Here is a 25,432-nt window from a genome sequence, read left to right as displayed (position 1 = left end):
TAAAACTCGAAGTCCATAGATGAACTTCCACAGCCATACCGCCTCCTTTGTAGCATCACGTGCAAAAACATATTCCGCTTCAGTTATGGAGTCCGCTGTGGTTTTTTGTTTGCAGCTTCTCTAGCTTACTGGTCCATTAGCTAATGTAAAGATGATACCTGATGATAATTTTAAATCATCAACGCCAGTTTGAAAGTTCGAGTCAGTATAATTATAACAGGAGATGCTCAAATCACCACCACCATAGACTAAGCAATAGTGCTTAGTTCTCCTGAGGTATTTGAATATTTGCTTACCGCTGTCTAGTGCTTGGGACCAGGGCCGGACTAATATATGTTGACTACACACCCATAGAGATGATTTACTCTCATGTGAATGATAAAACACAATTTTTGGGTCCTTATGAATGATTACGACTATGATATGAGACTTGTAGAGGTAACTGCTATTATTTTAGTTATTTCTAAAGAAAACATCCTCATCTAACATAGATCCTGGAATATGAAAGGAAAAATTAAAGAAATTAGAAATATTTTTTCATGCTTCCTTCCACTTCAAGAAGAAATTCACTAATAACCAAAGAGATGATTGGGAATCGGATGACGTCTTTGAAAGAAATGGCCTGACTATTTGGAGGGACATTTTGAAATTGTCATTGGAGTTCAGAAAGGGATGCAGATTTAAAGTCTATTCTGGAAGTCGTATAAGATTCTGGCGGGATGTTTGGTGTGCAAATGAAGCTTTGGGAGCTCTCTACCCAGAGTTATTGAGGGTTGCAGCGGACAAGGATGCTTTGGTGTGTGAATGCTTCGAGAGGTTGGACAACAAAGTGGTTTGGCGCCCTAGATTCAGAAGGAATTTCTTTGATCGGGAACTGGACGCTCTCTCTGCCTTGTTTGAGATTATTGAGAAGTGCTATATAAAGAAGTCAGGTGAGGACAAAAGGATCTGGATGTGGAATTCGTCCGGTTTTTTCTCTGTTAAATCGGCATATTCTAAGTTGATTTCGGAGGGGGATGATTCTTTTGTGGCCAAGGTATGGTCCTTTTAATGTCCCCCTAGAGTGAACTTCTTTGGTTGGTCTGTTTGCCGTGGGCGCATTCAAACTATCGAATTTTTGAGAAAAAGGGGTATCATCCTCATTGATTATTGTCCTCTCTGTTTAGAGGATGGTGAATCCATTGATCATCTGTTCCTTCATTGTAAAATAGTTAGGGAAATCTGGAGATTAATTTTGGTGCGGTTTGGCATTAATTGGATTTTTCCTACGTCGATCCCCCTCTTGCTAGAAAGTTGGGATTTTGTTCCTTGGAAGAAGAAGGGAAAGGTATTATGGAGAATGTGTCTCTTAGCTCTCTGGTGGTCAGTCTGGAAGGAAATAAATGACAATCTTTGAAGGAAAAGCTAGCTCCGTCTTCTCCATCTTCCAGAGAATTATAGCTTTATCTATTCAATGGGCAAAGAGCATCCCTTTGTTTAGATTCGTGTCTGCCTATGATTTATGGGAAAGATGGGATATAGTTTGCATGGAAGGGGTTTGTAGGTCCAAGGTAGTGCAAAAATGGGTCCAGCCCCCTGAGGGATTCTGTAAGTTAAATGTGGATGGAGCCTCCTTCGGAAACCCTGGATCCTCAGGCTTTGGGGGTCTGTTGAGAGACCATGAAGGTGTTGTAAAGTGGGCTTTCTCAGGTCCAAATGGATCATCTGACTCTTCCGAGGCTGAGGTGAAAGCAACTTACTTTGGTATCCTTTATGTGGAAAGAAATATTTTGGATAAGGTGATAGTGGAGGGGGACTCTTCGAATGTTGTTAAATGGCTAGCTGGCTTAGCTCCCCCTCCTTGGAGATTTCTAAGCTTGTTTGACGAGATTGCTGACTGGGTGGGTGACTCTTCGATCTCTTTCAATAATGTTAGAAGATCAGCTAATGAAGAAGCTGATGGTCTAGCTAAATCAGGAGTGAATAGGCAGTGTTTGGAGTGGTTTGATTATTTGCCACCCTGATTTTATTTTGATTGTATTTGTATTTTCCTTTTTCTTATGGGTGACTCTTCGATCTCTTTCAATAATGTTAGAAGATCAGCTAATGAAGAAGCTGATGGTCTAGCTAAATCAGGAGTGAATAGGCAGTGTTTGGAGTGGTTTGATTATTTGCCACCCTGATTTTATTTTGATTGTATTTGTATTTTCCTTTTTCTTATGCTCTTTTGCTCCTCTGTATTTGGTGGACCATCTCGGTTCTGTTTTATTCAATATATTGCGCCATTTCAAAAAACAAAACAAAACCAAAGAGATGATTTCCTCAATAAGTTGGTAGAGAGGTTGTACAACAGTCAATTGCACTCCGGGGAAGGAACAAACTCCTCTACTCAGGGAATGCCACAATTAAAAAGCTTGAAGACTTTTTTTTTTATTTTAATGGTAGCTTGAAGATTTTTATGTAGGGCCATCAATTGTTCCAGACGGTCCAATGGACCATCCGAATCCAAACTTAAATAGACAAGATCTAAATACATTATCAGGATCCATGGACACATTTCAAGACCCTAGATCATAAGATCCGAAATTATTACCTATCAGATCCAGACAACTACTAAAAGTCCATGAGGCAGTCCTAAATCAGATTTTATTACACTATTTTACGAAAATACCCTCTAATTTTTTTTAATAATTTTAAGGGTATTTTAGTAAAAATAAGCCATATGTATTTTTTTTAACAATTACAATTTTTGGTTTTTTTTCATTCATCTCTCAACTCTCGAGTCACCCTCTTCTCTTCCTTCTCTAAACATTGACCACAAGTCCCTAGCCCACTGCATTGTTGCTGTTGCAGCTCACCCTTGCAGCTAAGGTCACACTCACGCTCGCCCTCTCCCTTGCCCTCTTTTGAGAATTTTAACTATGTAAAATGTAAGTAGGGCCTACTAGGACACCCCAAATGGATCGTGACAAAGACCAATGAAGTAGGATCTGAAGAACACTCTGAATATGATTCGACCGATAAGAAATTTGAATGGACCGTGACTAAGACATAAGTAGATCCATTGACACCCCTATTTTTATGGTCAAAGAGATGCTTAGCCTATTGAATTTTTGGCCAGCCAGGAAGATGCACCAAATACTAGGACAACTACCGAGGTTGCACGAGTAATGAATTGGGTACCCCTAGTCACCTTGAGTGATGAAGTACCTGAGAAGCTAGAACGAGGTAGATCTAATTATGCTGCTTCCATGGGAGATCACAACCGGGATGAAATTGGTAAGGCATGCCAAAGTATGGTGGAGGAACATGGAAAGGAAACAACACAAGTTTGCAGGGCCGCCAATTATCGAGACTGGGTGGGGTGAATGCATATTGAAGACAAGTACTTATGACCTGACTTTCAGGATGAAGACTATGATCAATTGGTTACATTCCACTAAGGTAATATGTCATCAGTACATTAGAAAGTTTGATGAGCTGTCTATTAGGGATGACTTTTGAAGATGCAAGAAAAACCCTTTCTCGCTTCAAAAATGGGTTGAGATCTGAAATTCACAAGGCGATGACGACCATGCGCACATATAGTATGAAAGATGTCGTCCAGATTGCCTTCAGAGTAAAGAAGAATATGAGGCAGTCTTCTACAAAGAAATTCAGCAACCAAGGAGGAGAAGCCATAACCAGGAGAGAGCCAGATATGAGAACTCCAGCTGCAGCATTCAATAATGTTAATAACTCTCACGTGTGGTAGGTCTAGAGCTGCACAAGCTGCCCAGCCTACAAGAAAGGTGCCCCTAAACGAATCAACAAAGATGGGCAGTAACGAAACTAGTTGCTTTAGGTGCGGAGGAAAAGGTCACTATAGCTTTCAATGCCCTTTAAAGAACTTACACTTAGTGTTGAAAAGGAGGTGGTTTAACCATTCAACAAGAAAAAAAAAGGAGGCTATTGACACAGTCGAGGATGAGGATCCTAATCAAGAGCATGATGAATTCATAGACGATGATGATGAGCCACAGGATGATGTGGTTGCTTCGGTTTCTAGTATGGTGCGGCGAATACTAATTGCACCAAAAGAGGAGGCGAAGAAGGATTGGCTTCAGAGTGCTATTTTCCACACCCTAGTCAATACTCAAGAGTAGGGATACATTTTGCAAGCTTATTATTAATGGGGGCAACAACACGAATGTATCATCCTAAGATATGAGTGATCGATTGCAGCTGACCACTCTGCCGTATCTACATCAATATAGCATTGCCTGGGAAGACAAGACTACTATCCTTGTAACTCAGCTTCTTGGTGTGACATAATACTCACGAAAGTTACACAGATTCTTCTTGGACGTCACTAGATGTATAACCAAATTGTGTATCATTGTGGGAAAGCCAATACATACACTACGTTCCATGGAAAATGAATTGGTCTAAGGCCTATGTCGGCTGAAAACCATAAGAGCCATAGCAAGGATAAGGCTTCAATGCCTGGGAAGAAAGCCTTAAATTTGCTCACTAAGATCGAGGTTGAAAGTAAAGAGAGAGGAGTTGTTTATGCAATCATGAGTTCATGACTAAATAAGTAACAAAACCAGTTGCCAAGTCACCTCAAAAAGTGTCCCAATGTGTGAAATAGCCACTCCATAGTTCTCATATGTACCCCCAGAAGAGCTCCCTCCCTTGAGCAACGCAACTCATGAATGCAATGGAGCATGCCGAATTAAAGCAGAAAGTATAAAAGCTACTACAGAGGGACTTTATCTATGAGAGTTAATAAGTCCTTGTGCCATTATCTACGAGAGTTATAAGTCCTTGGGTCGTGCCTGCCTTGCTTACTCTTAAAAAATATGGGAGTTGGAGGATGTGCATCGATAGTAGAGCCATCAAGAAGATTACAATCAAATACTGTTTTTCAATTCCATGGTTGGACAATATGCTTGACAAGAGATGAGTTCTTCTATCTTCTCCAAGGTTGAACTTCGAAGCGGTTACCACCAACTCTAGGTCATAAACCGGATGACGAATGGAAGACGACGTTCAAAACCATAGATGAAGTCTATGAATGGTTGATCATGTTATTCGGTCTCTCCAATTCTCCAAGTATGCTCATGAGGTTGATGAACTAGTTTTTTTTCTTTTTTTTTTCCCAAAATGGAGGTTGATAACCTAGTTATTTAAGCCTTACATTGGATTGTTTACTTGATGACAACAATAAATATAAGGAAAAACAAGCCTCCCACTTTCAACAAGTGTTGGGAGTTGTTCGACATGAAAAACTCTGCTAAAATGAAGTGTTCTTTCATGAATTCTAGTATAATTTTTCTTGGCTCTGTGGTATCATTTGATGGTGTTAAAGCTGGCCATGAAACAATAAAAGCTACCTACTAACCTGCACGAAGTCTGCAATTTCTACAGGTTAGCGGTTAGCCACCCTATATGAGGTTTATCATAAACTTGAGTACGATCATGGCTCTTATCACCGATGCTATGAAGAAGGGGCAGTTTGTATGGTCAAAAGGTAGCCACAAACGCCGTTGAAGCTATCAAATAGAAGATAGAGACCTGTCCTCTTCAGCAACCAGACTTCCCTTGAGTATCTGAAGTTGCAATGCTTCTCAAGTGGGTATCGATGGAGTCCTTATGCAAGGGGGCCATCCTATTACTTATCACTGCGAGAAACTCAATGAATCCAAGAAGTTCTCTACATATAACAAATAGTTGTACAAGTGGTACAAACAATTCTCCATTAGAGACACTACCTTATTTCTAAGGAATTCATCTTATATTCTAATAATGAAGCACTCCGCTAAGTAAATTCCTAAAGAAATCTTAGTCATCGTCATGGCAAGTGGGTGGAGTTTAAAGAGTACACATTCATTGTCAAATCCTGAGCAAGCATGGAGAATAAAGTGGTTGATGCTCTAAGCCGCGTGCTGTATATACTACAATCCATTTCTCCCCATGTGATTGGCTTTGATTAGCGAAAGACTAATCTACATGCAAAGATTTTGGCATGATATCTGCGGAAATTATCGCAGGGCAGCAAGACAACAGCTCAATCTTTTTCATTCATGATGGGCATCTCCTCAAAGATACTTATCTATGCCTTCTAGACACTCACTTGGAGATCAAGTGATTTGGGAGCTACATGCCAGAGGTGTCACATAACACTTTGGTTGTGATAAGACGATAGCCATGGTGGAAAATAGATTTTATTGGTCCAACTTGAAGAATGGCGTGGCTAGAATCGTACAACAAGGTCACATGTGTTATTGGCCAACGTAAAGAAGTGCAACAAGGCCTATAAACGCCTTTACTTGTCCCACATGAGCCTTGGAAAGATCTTAGCATGGATCTAGGCCTTCAAATGATTCTTCTGTGTCCGTGGTCACGGATTGATTCTCAACGATGACACGTTTTATACCACGTAGCAAAATGTTAGATGCAATTCATATAGCCAACTTTTCAAAGAAGTAGTGCAACTTCATGGCCATCCCAAGACCATTGTTTTTTTATAGAAATGTAAAGTTCACGTGCTAGTTTTGGAGGACCTTGTGGAAGCTGCTCAACAGAAAGCTACAGTCCTCGTCTACACCCACAAACTAATGACCAGACATACGTTGTTACCAGAAGCTTGGGAGACTTTCTAAGATGCCTAGTTGGGGATTAGACTTCTCCAATGGATGAATTTGCTTACAATAGTTCTGTCAATAGATCCAACGGTAAGAGTCCTTTTGAAGTGATCACCAATGTCCGGCCACAGAGGCTGTCAGCCTCATATCTTTACAGCCAGAAGCAAGGACCAACATAGAAGTCAAAGGGTTTGCTAGACACATGCGTGTGTTGCATGATGATGCTTTCAGGAGAATCATCCTCATCAATGAAGCCTATAAATTAAGGGCTGGCTTACATTGTCGCCTTGCTTGTTTTCAAGGTGACATGGAGATGGTGTGGATTTGACAAAAGCAGTTTCCTAAAGGAGCTTTTATGAAGCTAAATTCACATAGTGCTGGCCCATACATTATCATGAAGAAAATCAATTCCATTGCCTATTTTTTAGAACTTCCTCACGACATGTGGATTAGTCCAAATCTTCGATGTGGAAGACCTCACTGCTTAAATAGGGGCACCATGTTGATTCTGAAGCCTCACAATCAACTCCAAGATTGCTTTCCATTCATGCAATCAAGGAAGTTCGAAGTAGTTCTAGATGATCAACTTATATTTACCTAGTGTGGGGCCCACACGGAAGATTCCCTAGCTAATGAGGGCATTTGCAATTTTTTTTCTATTTGTCAGTGCTGTCAAGTCTTTTGCCTTTTAATTCACTTAGCTCACCAAGTCAATCAAGAGGGCCCACCTTTAGTTCACATAAATGAACCAAGAGGGCACACAAAGAGACTTGCAACAAGAGGGAAATGCCATATTTTCGTTGAACTAGAATCCTATTGCTATGTGGAGTTTCCTTACGCTAGGAGTCCATGTATTAAGTAAACAAGAGTCAAGTTTTAGTCTCTTGCCCAAGTGGCAAGTTATAATAGGTTTTCTTATGTTTTAGAGGTATTTGGGATTACAATCCTTATAGCCCACAACCACGTAGTAGTGGAGCTTGGAAAAGTCTATATATGTAAAGCCTTTGGCCCTCCTTAAGATACAGATATTAAATAATATTTTAGTTTGGCAGCCTCTTGGCCCTATCTTCTTTGGTTATATTTACTATACTTTAGTTCTTGATTTCCAAACCCTTAATTTGTGTTTGCTGCCCAATAATATGGTTTTAAATTTCCCCGAAATTTCTCCGAAACAACCGAAATGTTGCCATTTCCATCCCCACTGAAACGAAATCTATATGATTTCCTTTCACGTCATTATTTCCTTGAAATTTTGACTAAAATTTCTGAAATTCCACTGAAATGGTCGGAACGACAAAAATGGAAAGATATTATTATTTGCATTTCATTAATGTGGGCAGTGATATTTAGTAGGCAACATCATTGAACTGCACAACAAAGTAACCATATCTTACGCATGGGATGTCATATCGGCATGGGACCAATAATACCTCGTAACTCTATGTGGTATAGACAAAGAGTTGGGGTCCTTAGAAGGGACACTTATTTCTAGTACTGACCTGCTTGCTTTCGAGTATTGGGTTCACTCTGTCATGCTTGGTAAGCCAATTGCCAGAAACTTGGGCTCTGAATTCGAGGTGCAGATTCTTACCTTACCTTGTGATCCTTTATCTAGAGTTCTATTTTAAGTTGGCCTCACAAAGTTCAAAATCATTAACCAGTAATCTACTATTCAATTCTGCATCATTTTTTCATAAATTGACATACAAAATTCCAAATTCAATATTGCATGCATATCTACCATGTTGCCCTTGGTGGAAAGATGATCATACATTACCATTCTCATTATTCTGTACAGTTCATAATGACAATAAATTTTTTCATAGTGTGTTTGTCACTTTGTCCTTTCTGTGAAAAGAATAAATCCCGGCAATACTTCACATGTGCAGTTACACATTGTAATCCGGAACACAAATGGCATAATACCAATTTATTGATACAATATAAATGAGCTTAGGAGACCAAACAGAAAAATAAATTGTGACACCTACTAACCTGAACTGTCTTCTCCTGTTGCATTCTTTCATAATAGTGGAATTCTGCCAAAGGTGACCTAGATATATCAAATAATGGTTCTTGGTTGCCCTGAGTGCCCAGCCTCACATCTCTTCTTAGGGGTGCACTAAGAGAAGTGACTATGTCTTTGGTGGTTGAGGATTTCCCGCAATCCTGAAGAAAATAATGAACTTGAAAGATAAAAGAAAGAACTAGAAATTTTTTTTTTTAAGGAAAAATTCATCGATGAAAAGAAGAGAGCATAGTAGTTATGAAAAGGGAAAAAATGCTTGATACACAAACAAAATCTAAACATTCCTTTAGAAAGATAATCAGCAATCTCCGTATCCTCACGATATGACCAAAAGAAACCCTCTCTACCACTTTTTAAGTCCACTATCATCAATAGTTCAGGCTAATCTCATGGACCAGGAGTTCTCTTCAATGGCCACACGATGAAATTTGTAGTTTCCCTTTCAATCAAGGTATTGCAGCGCTCAAGCACCAGCTTCATTCCATAATATTCAACCAGTCAATAAACCTCTCAATGGACAAATCTTCACCTTCTTAAAATCGCATCCTTATAATTGGACACTCATTCCATGATATTCAACAAGTCAATATAATCTTCTGGTTGCTGCCTCCATTCAAAGTTATCAACCATCATATCAAACTCTCTAGGGCCCATTTCCACGTAATGGGTGAATCTAGGGTTTTTTTTATCTCTCATATGACTCCAAGGTTTTAAATCTTGGTTTCGGTCGCCAAATGGAAAAGTTTCCGTTTTGGTTGAAAACCTCAGTGGAAATCATGTAAAATCACGAAAATGTATGGAAAGATATGCACCTAATAGAATTCTAAGATGAAATTTTAGGAAATTCTAGAGTAAGCACAAATACACACTTTGTAACTATCACATAAGCAAGATAGTCATCCATAATGGTTTAATAACATTCAACACCTAGTGACAAGAGTTGTCGCGCATGTCTGATAATTCAGTACATACCATGTACCGCATGTAATTTATATAAATATTTATACATAAAACATGCACCACATTTCAGAGGGCGAGCCTTGGCGCAACGGTAAGGTTGCTCCATTGTGACCTGGTGGTCACGGGTTTGAGTCACGGAAACAGTCTCTCTGCAAAGCAAGCAAAGCAGGAGTAAGGCCGCGTACATCTAGCCCTCCCCAGACCCTGCAATGACGGGAGCCTCGTGCACTAGGCCGCCCTTTTTTTTACATGCACCATATTTTACATACAATTCATCTAAATATATTTATGCAATACGTACTGATATAATATATAACTAATGTACTTACGCTTTTAGTTTCGGTATACATTTCAGTTTCGGTACTGTTTTGGTGGGGATGGAAACAAAAACTTTAGGTTGCTTCGTTTTGGTTACGGTGGAAATTTAAAACCATATTTGACTCAACGCATAGACATTGCCCAAGGAAAGGGTTGGAATCCATATCCTCCTAGGCGTGACAGTTATGATCACATTCTCAGACTTCGTAGCAATGGAGTTGCTGCATAAGTTGTTGAACTTGCCTTTATAGATCTTCAACTTCATTCATTTCCTGCTTCCATCAGAGAGTTTTGATCAAGGAAGCAGGAATCGTTACATGGACTGGGGAATCTCGAATCCCCAATTCGCGATTCGGAATCGGGAATCTTCTCGATTCCCCAAAATTGGGAATCCCGATTCAGAATCGTGGGAAACATGATTCTCACTTTTGGGAACCGCGGTTTAATGTTATGTGAAACGCAATTCCACGGAGATTCCCTGGCGATTCTCAACTCCCTAGCGACTTCCTGGCAATTCCCTGGCGACTCCCGGGTTCCCGCTTCCGACCATCCCGGGAGCCTTCGATTCTTGTTTCGATTCCCGCTTTTGATTTCCGCTCTGGCAACCTTGATTTTGATGAATATCTCTCTACCCCAACCATTCTAGCAGCCATGGGAATCTTATTTGGGCCAAAGTATTAAGTTTTGAAATGTCGAACTCTTGGAAGTCAAACCCAACAAAAATATCAAGTGGGCACTACTTTCAACTTAAGTGACATGATATCAAGTTATGTCACAAGCTGTGTTACATCATTATGAGCACGAGCGTAAGTAAGAATCTGACAAGAATATCGAGTGTCGGATTCGACAAACCTCCAAAAGAAAGATTGGTGGATTCGACAAAATATTTTAATCAATTCATAAATTTTATTTTATACATAATAATATGATTATAACAAGTAATATATTAAAAATTTAATTCTGCTAATGAGTTTTCTTGGGCCTCGAACAGATGTTCGGTTCCTTAGAGTTAGCCAACATTTTGGATGAAATCAGGGACTTTGTGCGTATTATTCATCCCCAATTGGTAAAGAGAGGGGGCTCAACGGGCAGATATTTCCATGGTTGTCGATGAGTTTTGGATGGGGGTGTAACGTACTGTTTTTGTTTGTGGTTTTCATTTCTTAGCCGGATTGACATCTGTTTGACTGTGGTGGGGACATCATGTCCCCAATCAATTGTAATTGCTGGATTATGGAATGAAATCGTTAACTTTTCAAATATATATATATATATATATATATATATATATATATATATATATATTTATATATCGGAAAAGTGACCATACTCGGTCGAGTAGATAAGCTTATCTACTTGGTCGACCTAAAAACAGTGGGGGCCCACATTTTTTGGGTGATCCAAACCATTCATTTGAAAGGCCCTTACCTACATAGGGTGTCCACTAAAAATCAGATCCATAGGATCATCCTAACCTATCCACATGAGGAGGAAAAAACGGGGAAAAATGGACAGACACAGTTTGTCCACAAATCTGCCCATTTTTCCCTCCACAGTTGGATGGGTTAGGATGATCCTATGGGACTGATTTTTTGTGGACACCCTATCTATGGAAGGACCTTTCAAATGAATGGTTTGGATCACGCAAAAAATGTGGGCCCCCACTGTTTTTAGCCGACCGAGTAATAAGCTTATCTACTCGACCGAGTACGCTCACTTTTCCCTATAATATATATATATATATATATATATACATATGAGAGAACATTTCCTACACACTTGTGTAGGTAAGTTACCTACACACTACCTTAAAATACAGTGGGGGCCCACATTGTTTGGGTGATCCAAACAATTCATTTGAATGGTCCTAACATAGATAGGGTGTCCACAAAAAATCAGATCCATAGGATCATCCCAACCCTACGATTTGTGGAGGTAAAATGGACGTGTATAAACCTTCACAAATTAGTCCATTTTTTGCCTCCATAGTTTGAATGGTTAGGATGATCCTATGGATCTGATTTTTTGTGGACATCCTATCTATGTGAGGACCATTCAAATGAATTGTTTGGATCACCCAAACAATGTGGGCCCCCACTGTATTTTAAGGTAGTGTGTAGGTAACTTACCTACACAAGTGTGTAGGAAATGTTCTCTCTCTCTCTCTCTCTCTCTCTCTCTCTCTCTCTCTATATATATATATATATATATATATATATATATATATATATATATATATATATATATATATATATATATATATATATATATACAGAGAGAGAGAGAGAGAGAGAGAGAGAGAGGAATATGTTGGTGCGCTTAAGCGCAACATAGCGCACCATTTTTTTGGTGCGCTTAAGTGGTTATGAGTCTTATGACGCCTCCCATTCGTTTAAATGTTTGGGTCCCGCTTAAGCGAACCAATGGGAGGCGTTATAACCAACACTTTTCTCATATATATATATATATATATATATATATATATATATATATATATATATATATATATATATATATTAAAATTTTAAATAGGTTAAGTCAATATAATGTTTTTTAATCATATAGAAACTATTTTTTTGAATGGTTATAAAAACTTACACTATTAAGATGGATAAAACTCAAAACATGCGATAATTGTAATGTTGTGATAGTCGTATTTAGAAAAATAAATAAAACATATCTAAAAGTGCCACAGAGAATCCTGAAGTATTGGAATCTGACACGGTGTCCGACAACTTCATCCATTCAGAAGAAATCCATGTAACATGGGTCACAAGTCTTAAAAGGTCCGGGTCAATAATAATGAGACACCATCAATTATGATGCCATCAAATGATAACGGCACCCTTTTGCGATATTGGCACACTAATGAAAATATTGCCCTAAAATGATTTTGATCCCTAACCTCTTGAGAGTTTTCGGGAACCTGAGAAGGTCCCTCATTAAAGCCTCTTATATTCCAAGCTCCAATCTTCATCATAAACCATGTTCTACACGTCTTCCTCCTCTTGAAGCTCTAGACTTTTAATGTTTTTTTTTTACGAGCAAAACTAGACTTTTAATGTTCTATGAAAAGGCGAGGTTGCCAGCCATTCTTTAGAAATCTTTTTTTCCTCTAGCATAACAGATCAAAATTTTACCACCTGGAGGTTGATCCCTTGCGTCCCTGTCATCCAGCAACATCAATTCTCTCAGTTTAGATTTATCAGCTTTCGATCCGATACAGACAATTTTCGCCGCCATGTAGCACACACATGCAAGGGACCAACTCCAAAGCTTCATGGTATTAAAAGTTGGTAAGTGTGATTCAAATTGCTGCCAACTTGAGGTTCTGCTTCTAAAAGTTTCCGAGCTACTTACAGAGTTTGTATGCTGACCATATAGTTGAAATGCAGAAATTCTGATTCACCTTGAAGAGGCAATGCCACCTTATTTTGAACCAATTCCAAAGACAGAGAGTTGGGCGGGAGAGAATCCTTTCGGACATGCAGACAGGGGACATCCCTGGTCGACTCAGTATCCTTTATAAAATGACTTATGCGCTATTTTTGAGATGGATATATTGCAAAATGGTAAGGATAAGAAATTTTACTTTTATGAGATGGTATATCTCTCTATCAGTAGCGGTCCATCTTTTACTACATCAGAGGCAGACTACTTGGAATCAAAAGTTGATGAATTTGCACTTGTGCGACTAGCGGCTATAACCTTGCAGTCTCTACGGTTTAGGAAACCCATCCATTTGGAATTGGATAAATCGCCATTAAAGAGTTCGTATCCTCCCAAACTTCCTCCTCATTCCTATCATTCTTCCGACAATAGACGGGTTTCTTCCTCCTCGGCATTCCTTCCATTCTTAGTATGTGTCTTTTAGTCATCTGTATCTTACATTTCGAAAATTTGTTGTCTCTTTCTTCTGTTCATATTCCTAATTCTCATATTCAAGCAATCCATCATCTTGATTGGCATAAATCATTCTTCCAAACTTCCTCCTCATTCCTATCATTCTTCCGACAATCGACGGATTCTTCATCCTCGACATTCCTGCCATTCTTAGTATGTGTCTTTTAGTCATCTGTATTTTACATTTCAAAAATTTGTTGTCTCTTTCTTCTGTTCATATTCCTAATTCTCTTATTCAAGCAATCCATCTTCTTGATTGGCATAAATCAATGGAAGAAGACATGTCAGCACTCATGATAATGATTCAAGGGAGTTGTCACATTTACCAACAGGAAAGAGTGTTGTTGGTTGTAGATATGTAAACAGTGGTGTCTCCAAAATGGTTCAGTTGATCGCAGCTACTGAACCATTCCTTGCCGTTTGAAGTCGACGGATGCCTCAGACTATGCTATTGGGGGTGTGCTCATGCAAGAAGGGCACCCGATTGCTTGTGAGAGCCGCAAACTCCCTATTCCAAAGAACGGTCGAGACAATACAATGAGGCATAAAGTGCCGCATTGCAGGGGCCGTGCTTCATATGTACCGGTCAATCTCAAGGCATGACTTGTCGTTATAGTTGCTCCTAGGCATATGGTATAGACTGTATGGAGACATTGTCACTTGTTGCCAAGCTTTAGCACTATTTATATTATTATTTTTCTTGTTGCTAATCTCCATTGGCATTATATTATTATTTCTCTTGTTGCTAATCTCCATTGGCATCTTTCTATTTAGATGTTAAAAACGCATTTCTTTATGGAGAATTGCAAGAAGTATTTATGGAGCAACCACTTGGGTTTCTTGCTCATGGGGAATTGGATAAGGTGTCTAGATTGAAGAAGTAATGATCTGCGAAAATCTCCACGTGCTTGTTTCCAAAAATTCAGCAAGGCGATAATTTCATGTGGGATAAAAAGAAATGAGATAGCTCATCCTAGGAACATCATTGAAATGCACAACAAAGTAACCATATCTTATGCATGGGATGTCAGATCAACACGGGACCGATACTATCTTGTAACTCTATCTGGCATTGATATAGAGTTGGGGTCCTTAAAGGGGAGACAGGTCATTGTACCTTCTAATACTTCATTAATTCTTTATTGACTTTATATTCCAAATATGTGCGACAACGAATGTCACTAGTTGTTCGATGAGATTAAGCAATTATGGATGGCTTTCTTGCTTATGCGATGGTTTCTATGTATTTGTGCTTATTCTACCATTTCCCAAAGTATCATCTTAAAGTTTCACCATTTGCATATGTTTCCATACATTTCCATGATTTTACAAGATTTCCACTGAAATTTCCACCAAAGCACAAATGTTTCCATTTTCCGTGCCGACCAAAACCGAAACCAAATTTAAAACCTTGGCCACGGTAAAGCCCAAAGGCATAACACAAAGCGATGACACACAGTACCAATGAGTTGATTTGGTTGCGATCCATTTTGGAAGAATTGGATTCCAACTCGTAAGCTTAAGTAGATTAGATTTTATATGTTCCAAGTTAGCTGTACATGACATTTATTCTACAACTTGAGGGATGCATTATGAAGTATGCGTAACCATGACACAGCCTTGTGCATCTTAACTGAGCATATTATCAGGTAAATAGAGCTTGGAATACAGTTTCTTCATTCTTACTTCAATGTACTCATAATACACACCTTAAGCTTAAAGAAGCATGATAGTGCTTGACCAGCGAGTAACAATTGTGAAGGACAAATAGCAACATATGGTGGCAGAAGTGAAATCTTCCATTGATATCCAACAGATGATAGCTGACGAAGCCAGAAACTTCCTGAACCGGCCCTGTTGATAATATCCATATGCACAAGATACTCTTGCAATCTTGATGGACATGGAGTGATTTGGACCAGTACATCAAGTGACGGTAACACCTACAAGGAAATATATTTATCAGCCAAGAACTGACAATTGCAATAGTTGCTGCTTTGTTAAGGATAAAACAAGTATAAAAATGGAAATACTGTAATTAGTAACCAAGTATTTTTTTATGAATGGCTATTAGTAACCAAGTATTTAAACAAATATATGACTGCATTTGACATACGCCAAGGAAAAGGTATTAGCTATTACTCATGGTCAACGACAAACAGCTCGCTACCCAGGACTAGCCAAGTTGAATTCATTTAAGGAAAAGGTTTAAAGGACTGCCCCTAGAGAAATGATATCTGGTTCTACAAGGAAAAGCATTATTGTAGTCTTTTGCATGTCAGACCAGTCAAAACATCTGGTAGAAATTGAAAATCAGACCCAATTTATAAAACTTAAATTTGCTGGTTTCTAGATGATTGTTTGTCTTCTAAATGTCATAAGATTTGATGATTTATTTCTACAGTTATAAGCAAATATTAATTTCTATATAGATAAAAATACTGATTGTTTAACTCTGTAGAAACTATTATTGATGAGCATTAATGATTGGCTCCCCTAGTGCAATAAGAGATCCTGCACAAAAATGAAGACTACTATCAGTTTAGTTTTAAAAATTAAGTTTCATTTCATATTCATGACCAGGGACTTTTCTTTTGACTGAATAGTAAGGAGGTAATAGCATAAAAAAAGGTCTAAGGTCATTCCATATTAGTCTTGAGCCAGATGTGGTTCTAACTTCTAAATCAACTCTAAAGATGGAGTAGGTGTAATTTATTCAGTATAACTGATAAAAGGAAATTCACCTTAGGTAGTGGCTACTGCCTCGAAATCTAAAGATTCCTACATGCTCCAAGCCTTTAAAATTACTTTTTGTTTTGAAATCTAAAGATTCCTACATGCTCCAAGCCTTTAAAATTACTTTATGTTTTGAAATATAAAGATTCATACATGCTTCAAGCCTTTAAAATTACTTTATGTTTTGTTTTAGTTTGACATCCTCACTCTTGTTTCCTGGAGTTACCAGTGTCAGGTGCAAATGAGAACTGGATTGAGCAATGTTTCATCATGGCATTAGGCTCAACACAATAGTTGTAAAGCGGTAAAAGTCTGCACTGCATGGCATTAGGCTGAGCACAATAGTTGTAATGGAATAATAAACAGATCAGATGAATAAAAAAAAACTAAATTTGCAACCTATCTTATTGGGGATTTACCTCCAAATCATAATGCATGCGCAAAGTACGATAATTCATATCAGTTGAAAAGTTCTCCATTTCATAATATATCGATATGTTCATGGAAATGCCTCCGGCAACTCCAGTATGCAACCAGAGGGGCCATAGAAAGGTTGTTCCTCCTTGAATTGTAGCATCCTGCAAAGCAGAAATGGAAAGCAAATAAATGGCAAAACAAACCAAAGACTCTGGGAAAGCTATTTGACATAAAGTGCAATAGGAAACTGTAAACCAATTACCTCTACTCACCTTGGGAAATGAAAATAAACAGCCCTTTGACTTCATAAAAGTAGTTTGTATATCACTGTCTTCACTATCCATCTGCTTTTCTAGACAGGCAGGAAATTCCATATCCATATCTTTCGGACCCCCAGGAATTAAAAATCTCGGATGACTGATCTTCATTTTCAGATTCTGCCAAAGATATAAAAGACACATGGCACATTCAATTTAACTCAAAAACAAGTTCTTTACATCTATCAACTTTTCTATAACACAGGAATGGAGCAATGCATGGAAACAAACACATCTCAGAAAATATAAGATTCCATGCATATAATCTGGGTATAACGTCACATTTAGAAAATATTTTTCTAATCAAAAGCTAGCTGAATGAACTAGTGTCACTATTATAAAAAGTAGAACATCATAAATCATACCTTTACAGAAGATAATGATTGGTTCCTCAACTCCAGTACCAGACGCCTTAAATTCCCTGTGTATGTTTTCCTAGGTAGCTGATGGATATAACCCTCAAGCTTGGGTAGATTCTGCACATTGAGAATATGCTGTTATTAACAGAAGAAAAAGATAAAAAAGATGAAAAACGATGGAGCACCTGCCTGGAGCTACATCCCACATCCACGAAGGGGGTTAAGGAAAAAAAGAAATAAGGTGAATTCAATTTGGAGATCCGGAGACTGGAATTGCTCATCCTGTAACTACCCCAATTTTAGATGGAGGGACAAATGTCGAATATGCCATCTGACTATGACGGGTACTCTCTCGCCTGGTAAGGAAAAAACCAATCCGGATGCCACATTGGATAGTGCTAATAAGGAAGCTGATCGATGGCCTGATTCTGGGACGATCTCTCCTCTGATCGAAGGGGGTATTCCGTCTTTAATCATCTCGGGTAAGGAAGTGGAAACAAGACTGGATACCCTTAAAAATTGCCTCGATGGGAAGAAGAGGAATCTTTCAGCATCCCTTGAAGATCTTTGGCAGTGGGCTAAGAAATCTTGGAATATCCCTTCTCTCTCTTGCCCATGCGATCTATCAAAGAATGAGGTTTTGTTTATGTTTGAGTCGGAGGAGGAAACCGCCATGATCCTAGCCAAAGGAAGGGAGGTATGGGATAGTAAATTGCATTCCCTTTCCATTTGGAGTACAGAGTATGTCCAAGGTGTGGAGGCGATATGGATTAACTTTTATGGCATCCCCTTTCATGTTTGGGCATTATCAACAGTTGAAGCTTTAGGTGGCTTACTTGGTCGAGTCTTGGAAGTTAAAATGGAAGGGGATCATAAACAATGCATGTCATTCATAGCAGCTAAAATTCTCGTACCGTGGTGGAAGTTACTTCCAACTTCTATTCAGATCCGAACATTGGGCTGATGTTACTCTGTCGGGGTCGAAATCCAAAGTAATAGACGGCAGTTGGGTTCTGAAACCAAAAATCAGAATTCCCAATCTGGATTGGCCCCTTCCCCTTTGGCTTTTGACCCCTCGAAGATCGTTACTCAGATCCCGGAAAAGCTACCGGCGATACCGGAGATCTCGCTATCACACTGCTCGGAACCTCTGGGTAGGGAGACCGTTGACCCTATGGGGCCCTTGAATTCAAATTTCAAATCTCAGCATCTGACAACAGCGTCAGGTCTTTTGCAGGGTAGTGCGCCTCCCTTCTTCCTGTCCTTTCCTATGAAAGGGGACAGGGCTTGTCTTGGCATGTCAGTCCTATGCGTCAAAAGGGAAATGTAGACTTGTGAAGTTAAGGAGGAAAGATCTAGGTATCATTAGGCTTGGGACCGCTGGATTACTCAACCAGGGTACATATTCGGAACTTAGAAAGACGAAAAGTGCACGACTAAGGAAACAAGGATTCAGAATGGACACGTATAATTCCGTAGGGAGGTCATCTTGTGGAAGATTACTCAAGGACAAAAGGGGCATCCCCTTGAAATTCATATCAAAAGGGGTTGAAGCTTTAAAGATAAATAAATCGAGGTCTATGCATGTCAGTCCTATGCGTCAAAAGCTATTGAAATGTAGACTTGCGAAGTTAAGGAAAGATCTGGGTATCATTAGGCCTGGTACCTCTGGATTACTCAACCAGGGTACATATCCGGAACTTAGAAAGATGAAAAGCGCACGACTAAGGAAACAAGGATTCAGAATGGACACGTATAATTCCGTCAGGAGGTCATCTTGTGGAAGATTACTCAAGGACAAAAGGGGCATCCCCTTGAAATTCACATCAAAAGGGGTTGAAGCTTTAAAGATAAATAAATCGAGGTCTATTGAAGCCCCCTTGATACCCAATGTATGTGTCGTGAGTGGATGAGGGATGCCCCAAGCTTTAGTTGGGGTTAGGATCAATTTCTTATATACTCATTAATGGTTGGACTTTGGGGGGTGGGCCACTTTAACTTTTAGTGCCAAAATAATACTTATCCCTTTTATTGAAAAGCGGGAAGGTGTAAGGCCTTGGACTTGGACTTATAGGAAATTGCTAATACAGTACTTTGTAGAGAAGTAAGAAATCCAAAGGAGTAGGTGTTGGGCGACTGATGTAGAGCGCGATCGGAGGCGTGATTTCTAGATCATGCTGAAATTAAACTTATAATTTTTTTGGGGATTTTTTTTTTAAAGGGATAAGGAGCTCGATCTTACCACAAGCGAGGGACGCATGAGGTTCAATCAAGCGCGGAGTTGGCGAAATGTAATTCTTGCATTCAACAAGTTTAGATGGGAGAAATGGAAGAAAAGCTATAATCAATAGCTTGGAACTCCATTATCTCAAGGAAGAAGATGAAAATACAAGAGGAGCCAAGCTCTCTCAAAAGAGAAAATTCTAAAACTCAAATCATCAAAAACTAAAGTGAGAGAGAGGAAAGAAGGGACTTTATAACACAGCCCTAATACAACATTGCATCCCCAAACTACCCCTAATGTTGTAAAATGACATTAAAAGAAATAAAGCCACTAAAATAACAATACCAAACACTATATAAGCAAGGGGCAAAATAAAGGAATCTCTACTCTAAAGGAGCCAGGTGGGCCGATATCAAATGCCGAGGGGACGCTCCTGCATCAGCGACTCTTCCTTCTGCTTTGGGTAATCAAATCAGCAGCCAAGAATGGATAATCAAGACAACACGGGTGGTTCCTCCTCTGGCTCGGTTGGGCGGAGCAGACGGTTATTCACAGAGATTATAAACTTAGAAAATATCCTCACGAGAATGAAGTCGATGACTTATGATGAGGAGAAGGCTTTCATTATTGATCCGTCCCACAAAGAAATGACTGAAAAGCTTCTTCAGAAGCAGTGAAATTTTTTTAAACAAGATGCCAAGGATTGCCCCTTTACTTTGTATAGTCTCTGTGGGACATGTGAGGTCAAAGATACCTACTCGTCGTTATTTAAACACTCTTTCTTCAAACTACTATTAGCTGAAGAAAGGGTCGAGAGGAGAGTGAATTAGGAAGCTAACAAGGTGGTAGGCATCCAGTTAGTGGAAGAAAGGATTGCTGAAAGAAAAAACCCTTGTCGCCTGTATCGGTCTTATCGGATTCCGGAGGAACTTCTCATTGAAATGCCGGATTTCCAAGTCCAGAACATCTTGGAGGAGTTGGAGAAGTACTCGGTATAGGTGAGTTGTTTAAAGGTGAGATGTTGTTGTAGATGTCTGAAAAGAGGGAGGCTCCCATAGCTTTTGGGACACTGTTAGAAGTTTAGTTTTTGGGGGACTAAAACATAATTGTGGAGGTTTGGAGGATGCTTTAGTGGTGTTCTTATTCATAGCATAGGCTAGTTTTTGTTTTAGACACTTTTTATGGTCTAGGAGTATACTCCTGGCTAACCTTATTTGATTTTATGTAATGCAAGTCGGGACCTCTGGTCCTTAATGTCTTTTTCATAGTATCAATGAAATCGTCAATTTTCAAAAAAAAAAGAAAAAAGGATAAAAAGATAACAGATAAAACGGACCTTGATCACAACAAATTTCAGGTTTTGGCTCGAAGAGTGTGTAACTTTCCTTCTTCCTTTTATGTGTTTCTTCTTTGATAGATCAGAATCAAAATTCTGATAACCAACTACAGAACCTGATAAAGTCCATCTTACTCCAACTATGTTGAGGAAACCTTCTACTTTGGGAGTGACATTTAGTTGTACCTGAAAGCAAACCAAGAATTATGAAACATCCACTGATATAAGGAACTAATGAACTAACAGCCATAACAGAATCTGAGTACCATACAACAATTGTAATAATCAATGTATTAAAAAGAGGAACGGGCACAAGCTAACAGGTCCAAACAAAGGATAAGACCACCATATCTCCTAGATGGAACATTCTTCTCAACAATCAGAGTAACATAGCTTGGCGGATGGATCTCCTGCATCAATGGAGTACCTCATTGGAGCCATTTCAAGAAGCACTTTGCACGAAATAAAGTCCAAAAGAGAGTAAAAGATTGTGCTGCTACTTTAAAGGACAAGGAAACTAAGTGGGTCTTCCATTGCAATGGGGACCATATTCTAATTTCAAGTGACTTTTGGGAATTTTTGTAAGTCTTTTTTATCCATTTGGGTGTGTGCGTGCGCGTGTGTGTGTGGGGTGTGGGTGTGGGTACATCAAATCACTTAGTTCAATGAGTTATGATTGTTTTAAATAGACCCCACACATGTATTATGAAAATTTTAAGTGGAGAGAATCTTTTAGCCATTAGAGGGTAATTTAATCCAAAGTGTTAGGTTTTTTTATTAGGGTTTTAGAGCTTTCTAGTTAGATTTCTTTTCTCATATATGTAGCCTTATGGCTCTTTTATTTTATTCTATGCAATGATGGAATGGGATTTCTACTCCTAAACTCTTATCTTTCTTTTATTTTTTCACATGAAAAGAGAATCACACCCATAACATGCATTGAGATCAAATATTCCTCTTACGAGAAGAGGTTTTATTAAATTGGTGGGGGTGTGTAGTTCTGAATCTAACGACTTTGATCACACTTACATGTCTGTTGATTAAGGTAATGGCCCGCTTGTGCTACGAATGTGATCAGATCCGTCCGTACAAATGGCGACCATAACTAAGGTTGAAAGCGGTTAAGATTATTTTCATCGGATGATCCTAGGCCCTTGAACTATAAGCCTCCTTTAGGATTATATCAATAAAAAATAAGCTGTTGATTTTTTGTGGTTCTTTATCACATGGGATGTCCATGACCAAAATCATGTTAGGTGCCTCATGACGTTCTACAAGATCAACAATCTTGATTGTACTTACATGTTAGAACCTTGAAATTGATGGTAACGCGTTTCTAAAGGCAAATCTTCGTACCAGCGCAACGTACATATGATCAAATCAGTTGGTCCAAATGATGACCACAAGCATCGACATAAATTATTGAGATCACCTTCATCGGATGGTCGTAGGGCCTTGATCATTAAAAAGGGTTCATCGATAAAAAATAAGCCGCTGATTTTTGTACTTCTTTAGTATGATGTTCTACACAATCAATGGTCTTGATTGCACTTGCATGTTATTTATCGTATTTATTGAATTCATGGGCGGTGTATAACTAGTCCCATCAGTTGCTCTACTTATACCACGTCACCATTGAATTCATATTCATTTGGATTGGTTTCAAAGTGTGCTGATGATCGTGCATTTAATGAGGTAGGATCAAGCCGCATGAAATTTTAATCAAATTTTAAGGTCAATATCAAAGAAGCATACACCATCGTGTAGTAGAGCGATGAATATCTGAGGCGCCTGCCTAATCAACATAAAAAAACAACTAGATTAACTACTGATAATGAAGGAAAGGGAAGACATCAACCTAATATCCCACATAAGTATTTGACGATGTGATGCGCAAATGTGAAATGGAGAAAACTTAAAAGTTAATTGCAGATTGTTTTCATGGAGGACCTACCACCATAGTCTCGCCACCATGAAGTGAAAAGTCGACCTCTGATAATACAAATGAAGAGATCCCATCATCTAGCACCCTGCATCCATAAATCCATCAGCATTTTTAATAGCTATAGCTGATATACAAAGCACATTTAGAAATCATTGCAACACAAGTTTGAAAAACTAAAGAATCCTGGATTAGAAACTAATTTTATTACTTATTTCTGATGAACTCTCTTAGTGCCATATCGTCTGGAAATCCAGTTGCTGATCTGCGTTCATCCGCATCATTGACATATTGATCGCCCAATTCTGATGATTACATAGGATTATAGACACTTAACAATTTGGGACTGGTATGAAAAGGATGCAATATAACAGAGTAATTGGCATACCAGATCCTGTTGCCTCAGATCTTGCAGAAAGCTCACATACAAGAGAAACACCAGAAACAGAAAGTGAGGTTTGAAGAGGATTTCTGAATTCAAGTTCAACTTTTATTGCTTCTGCAAGTGAATAAAATAGGAGATGGCATTAGAAAGATTTATATCCATATTATGTCCTATATTTAGAGCCGTATAGAAATAAATTTAAATGGTCATTTTGATAGCCTTCAAGAATGTCATTTCCTAGAACATAGATCTAAAATTGGATCTTAAAAAATTCATGGTATGAATTGCTTCAAGAAAGAATAGTCTAACAAGACAAATAGTAGAAAATTAGTCCTTTTGGATCATAAGAAATCACACTTAGATGAGACATTTAGAAGAATATTACTGCTTTTATAAGATGTTTTGTATAACTAGAAACAAGAAAAAACTTTACTAGTCTTCATTTTTTGGGTAGAGATGGAATCCTTATCATCATCTGCTATTTCAGCACCAACGATGGAGAAGTTAAAAAAACTCACAGTTACCTGGTTCATTGGTAAGCTAGGTATGTGATAGAAGGGCTGTAAAGCATATAACTATACATATCAGTCACTAACCTGCTAAAAATCATAAGGAGATAAGAGTAAGATTTTGGCAAGATAAATGGTGTTCCTTTGTACCTTTTGAAGGAGTTGTTCCTGTATTTGTTTGTAATATCATCTTCAGTAGAGGCTTTAGTCAAAGACTACTTCGAGAGAAGAGAGGTTAGGGTTGTATGGGTGCCAGCTTTCAAAAGAAACATTTTTGACAGGGAGTTACAATCGGTGACCAGACTTTTTGAGATACTAGAGGGATGCTATATAAAGAGAAATGGATCAGATTTAAGGGTATGGGTATGCAATACTTCGGGGGAATTCTCCGCCAAATCTTCTACCAGAACCTCGTGTCTTGAGCAGCCTCCCCCAGTATAGCAAGGGTCTGGTCCATCCAGCAAACCAAACCCCCCACCCCCACAATTGGAGTTGGGTGGGCCGCTTTCCGCAAGCGAATTCAAACGGTGGATTTTCCGAGGGAGCGGAAAACGTTGACTATTGACCATTGTGCTATTCAAAATGGAGAATCAGTGGATCACTTATTCATCCACTGCAAGGCCGCTAGGAAGATATGGAGCGACATCTTGGAAAGATTTGGAATATCCTGGGTGTTCCCAGAGCACCTTATCGATCTTTTGGACTGTTGGCAAATGTCTCCATGGAGGGGAAAAAAACAAAATATTATGGAACACTTCCTTCCTTGAAGTTGTTTAGGTGTTGTGGAAAGAGTGAAATGCCAGGATATTTAAGGTGTTTGCTGAGAGCTTCTTTTTATCTAACAAAGTGGTAGCTCTTAAAATTTTGTGGGTGAAAGACCCTTCCAAGCTTCAAATTTGTTTCCGCTTTTGATTCGTGTGATGGGTGGAGGGAGGTGTGCTTCAGCTAGGAGTCCTTCGATTGTGCCGGAGTGGGAACCGCCGGCTCCTGCATCCCCGAAGCTTAATTTTGATGGTTCTAGTCTTGGAAATCCGGGTCCGCTAGCATTGCGCGTTTGGGGGGGGGATTCCTAAGAGATGAAAGGGGATCAATGAAATGGACCTCCGCAGGCCCCATTGGAGTGGGCGACTCAAGTGAGGCAGAGGTAAGTGCAATCCATCAAGGTATCAAGTTTTTAGAGGGAGAAGATCTAGATAGAGTGGTGGTAGAAGGGGACTCCCTTAATGTAATCCGTTGGTTAAGCGGATACCATGTGTTCCCGTGGAGATTTGCAGAGATATTTGAGGAGATTAAAGACATTCTGGGTAATTCGAGTATCTCCTTCCGTCATATAAGGAGATCGACCAATGAGGTGGTGGATAGGCTTGCCAGGGATGGAGTTTGTTTGAT

At 39.0% G+C, this 25,432-nt stretch overlaps 1 protein-coding gene across 2 annotated transcripts in view; it reads right to left on the bottom strand.

The window, feature by feature from the left end:
- Window positions 1–25,432, bottom strand: part of LOC143885086 (Tetratricopeptide repeat (TPR)-like superfamily protein) — a 73,726-nt gene that overhangs the window by 7,727 nt on the left and 40,567 nt on the right. For both annotated transcript variants that reach the window (XM_077389057.1, XM_077389058.1), the window contains 9 exons: window positions 23,538–23,648; window positions 23,361–23,454; window positions 23,162–23,237; window positions 21,208–21,393; window positions 17,654–17,764; window positions 17,244–17,408; window positions 16,974–17,132; window positions 15,528–15,761; window positions 8,604–8,777 (listed from right to left, as the gene is read on the bottom strand). In XM_077389057.1, the coding sequence (XP_077245172.1) occupies window positions 8,604–8,777; window positions 15,528–15,761; window positions 16,974–17,132; window positions 17,244–17,408; window positions 17,654–17,764; window positions 21,208–21,393; window positions 23,162–23,237; window positions 23,361–23,454; window positions 23,538–23,648 (1,310 nt within the window). The remainder of the gene's footprint in view (window positions 1–8,603; window positions 8,778–15,527; window positions 15,762–16,973; window positions 17,133–17,243; window positions 17,409–17,653; window positions 17,765–21,207; window positions 21,394–23,161; window positions 23,238–23,360; window positions 23,455–23,537; window positions 23,649–25,432) is intronic.

This window comes from Tasmannia lanceolata, unplaced genomic scaffold (assembly GCF_043159265.1).
Source record: "Tasmannia lanceolata isolate RefF3 unplaced genomic scaffold, GAP_Taslan_0.1 ptg000008l, whole genome shotgun sequence".
Lineage (NCBI taxonomy): Eukaryota > Viridiplantae > Streptophyta > Magnoliopsida > Canellales > Winteraceae > Tasmannia > Tasmannia lanceolata.
Note: the sequence above shows the minus strand (reverse complement) of the source record. Positions and strands in the feature narration are given on the sequence as shown.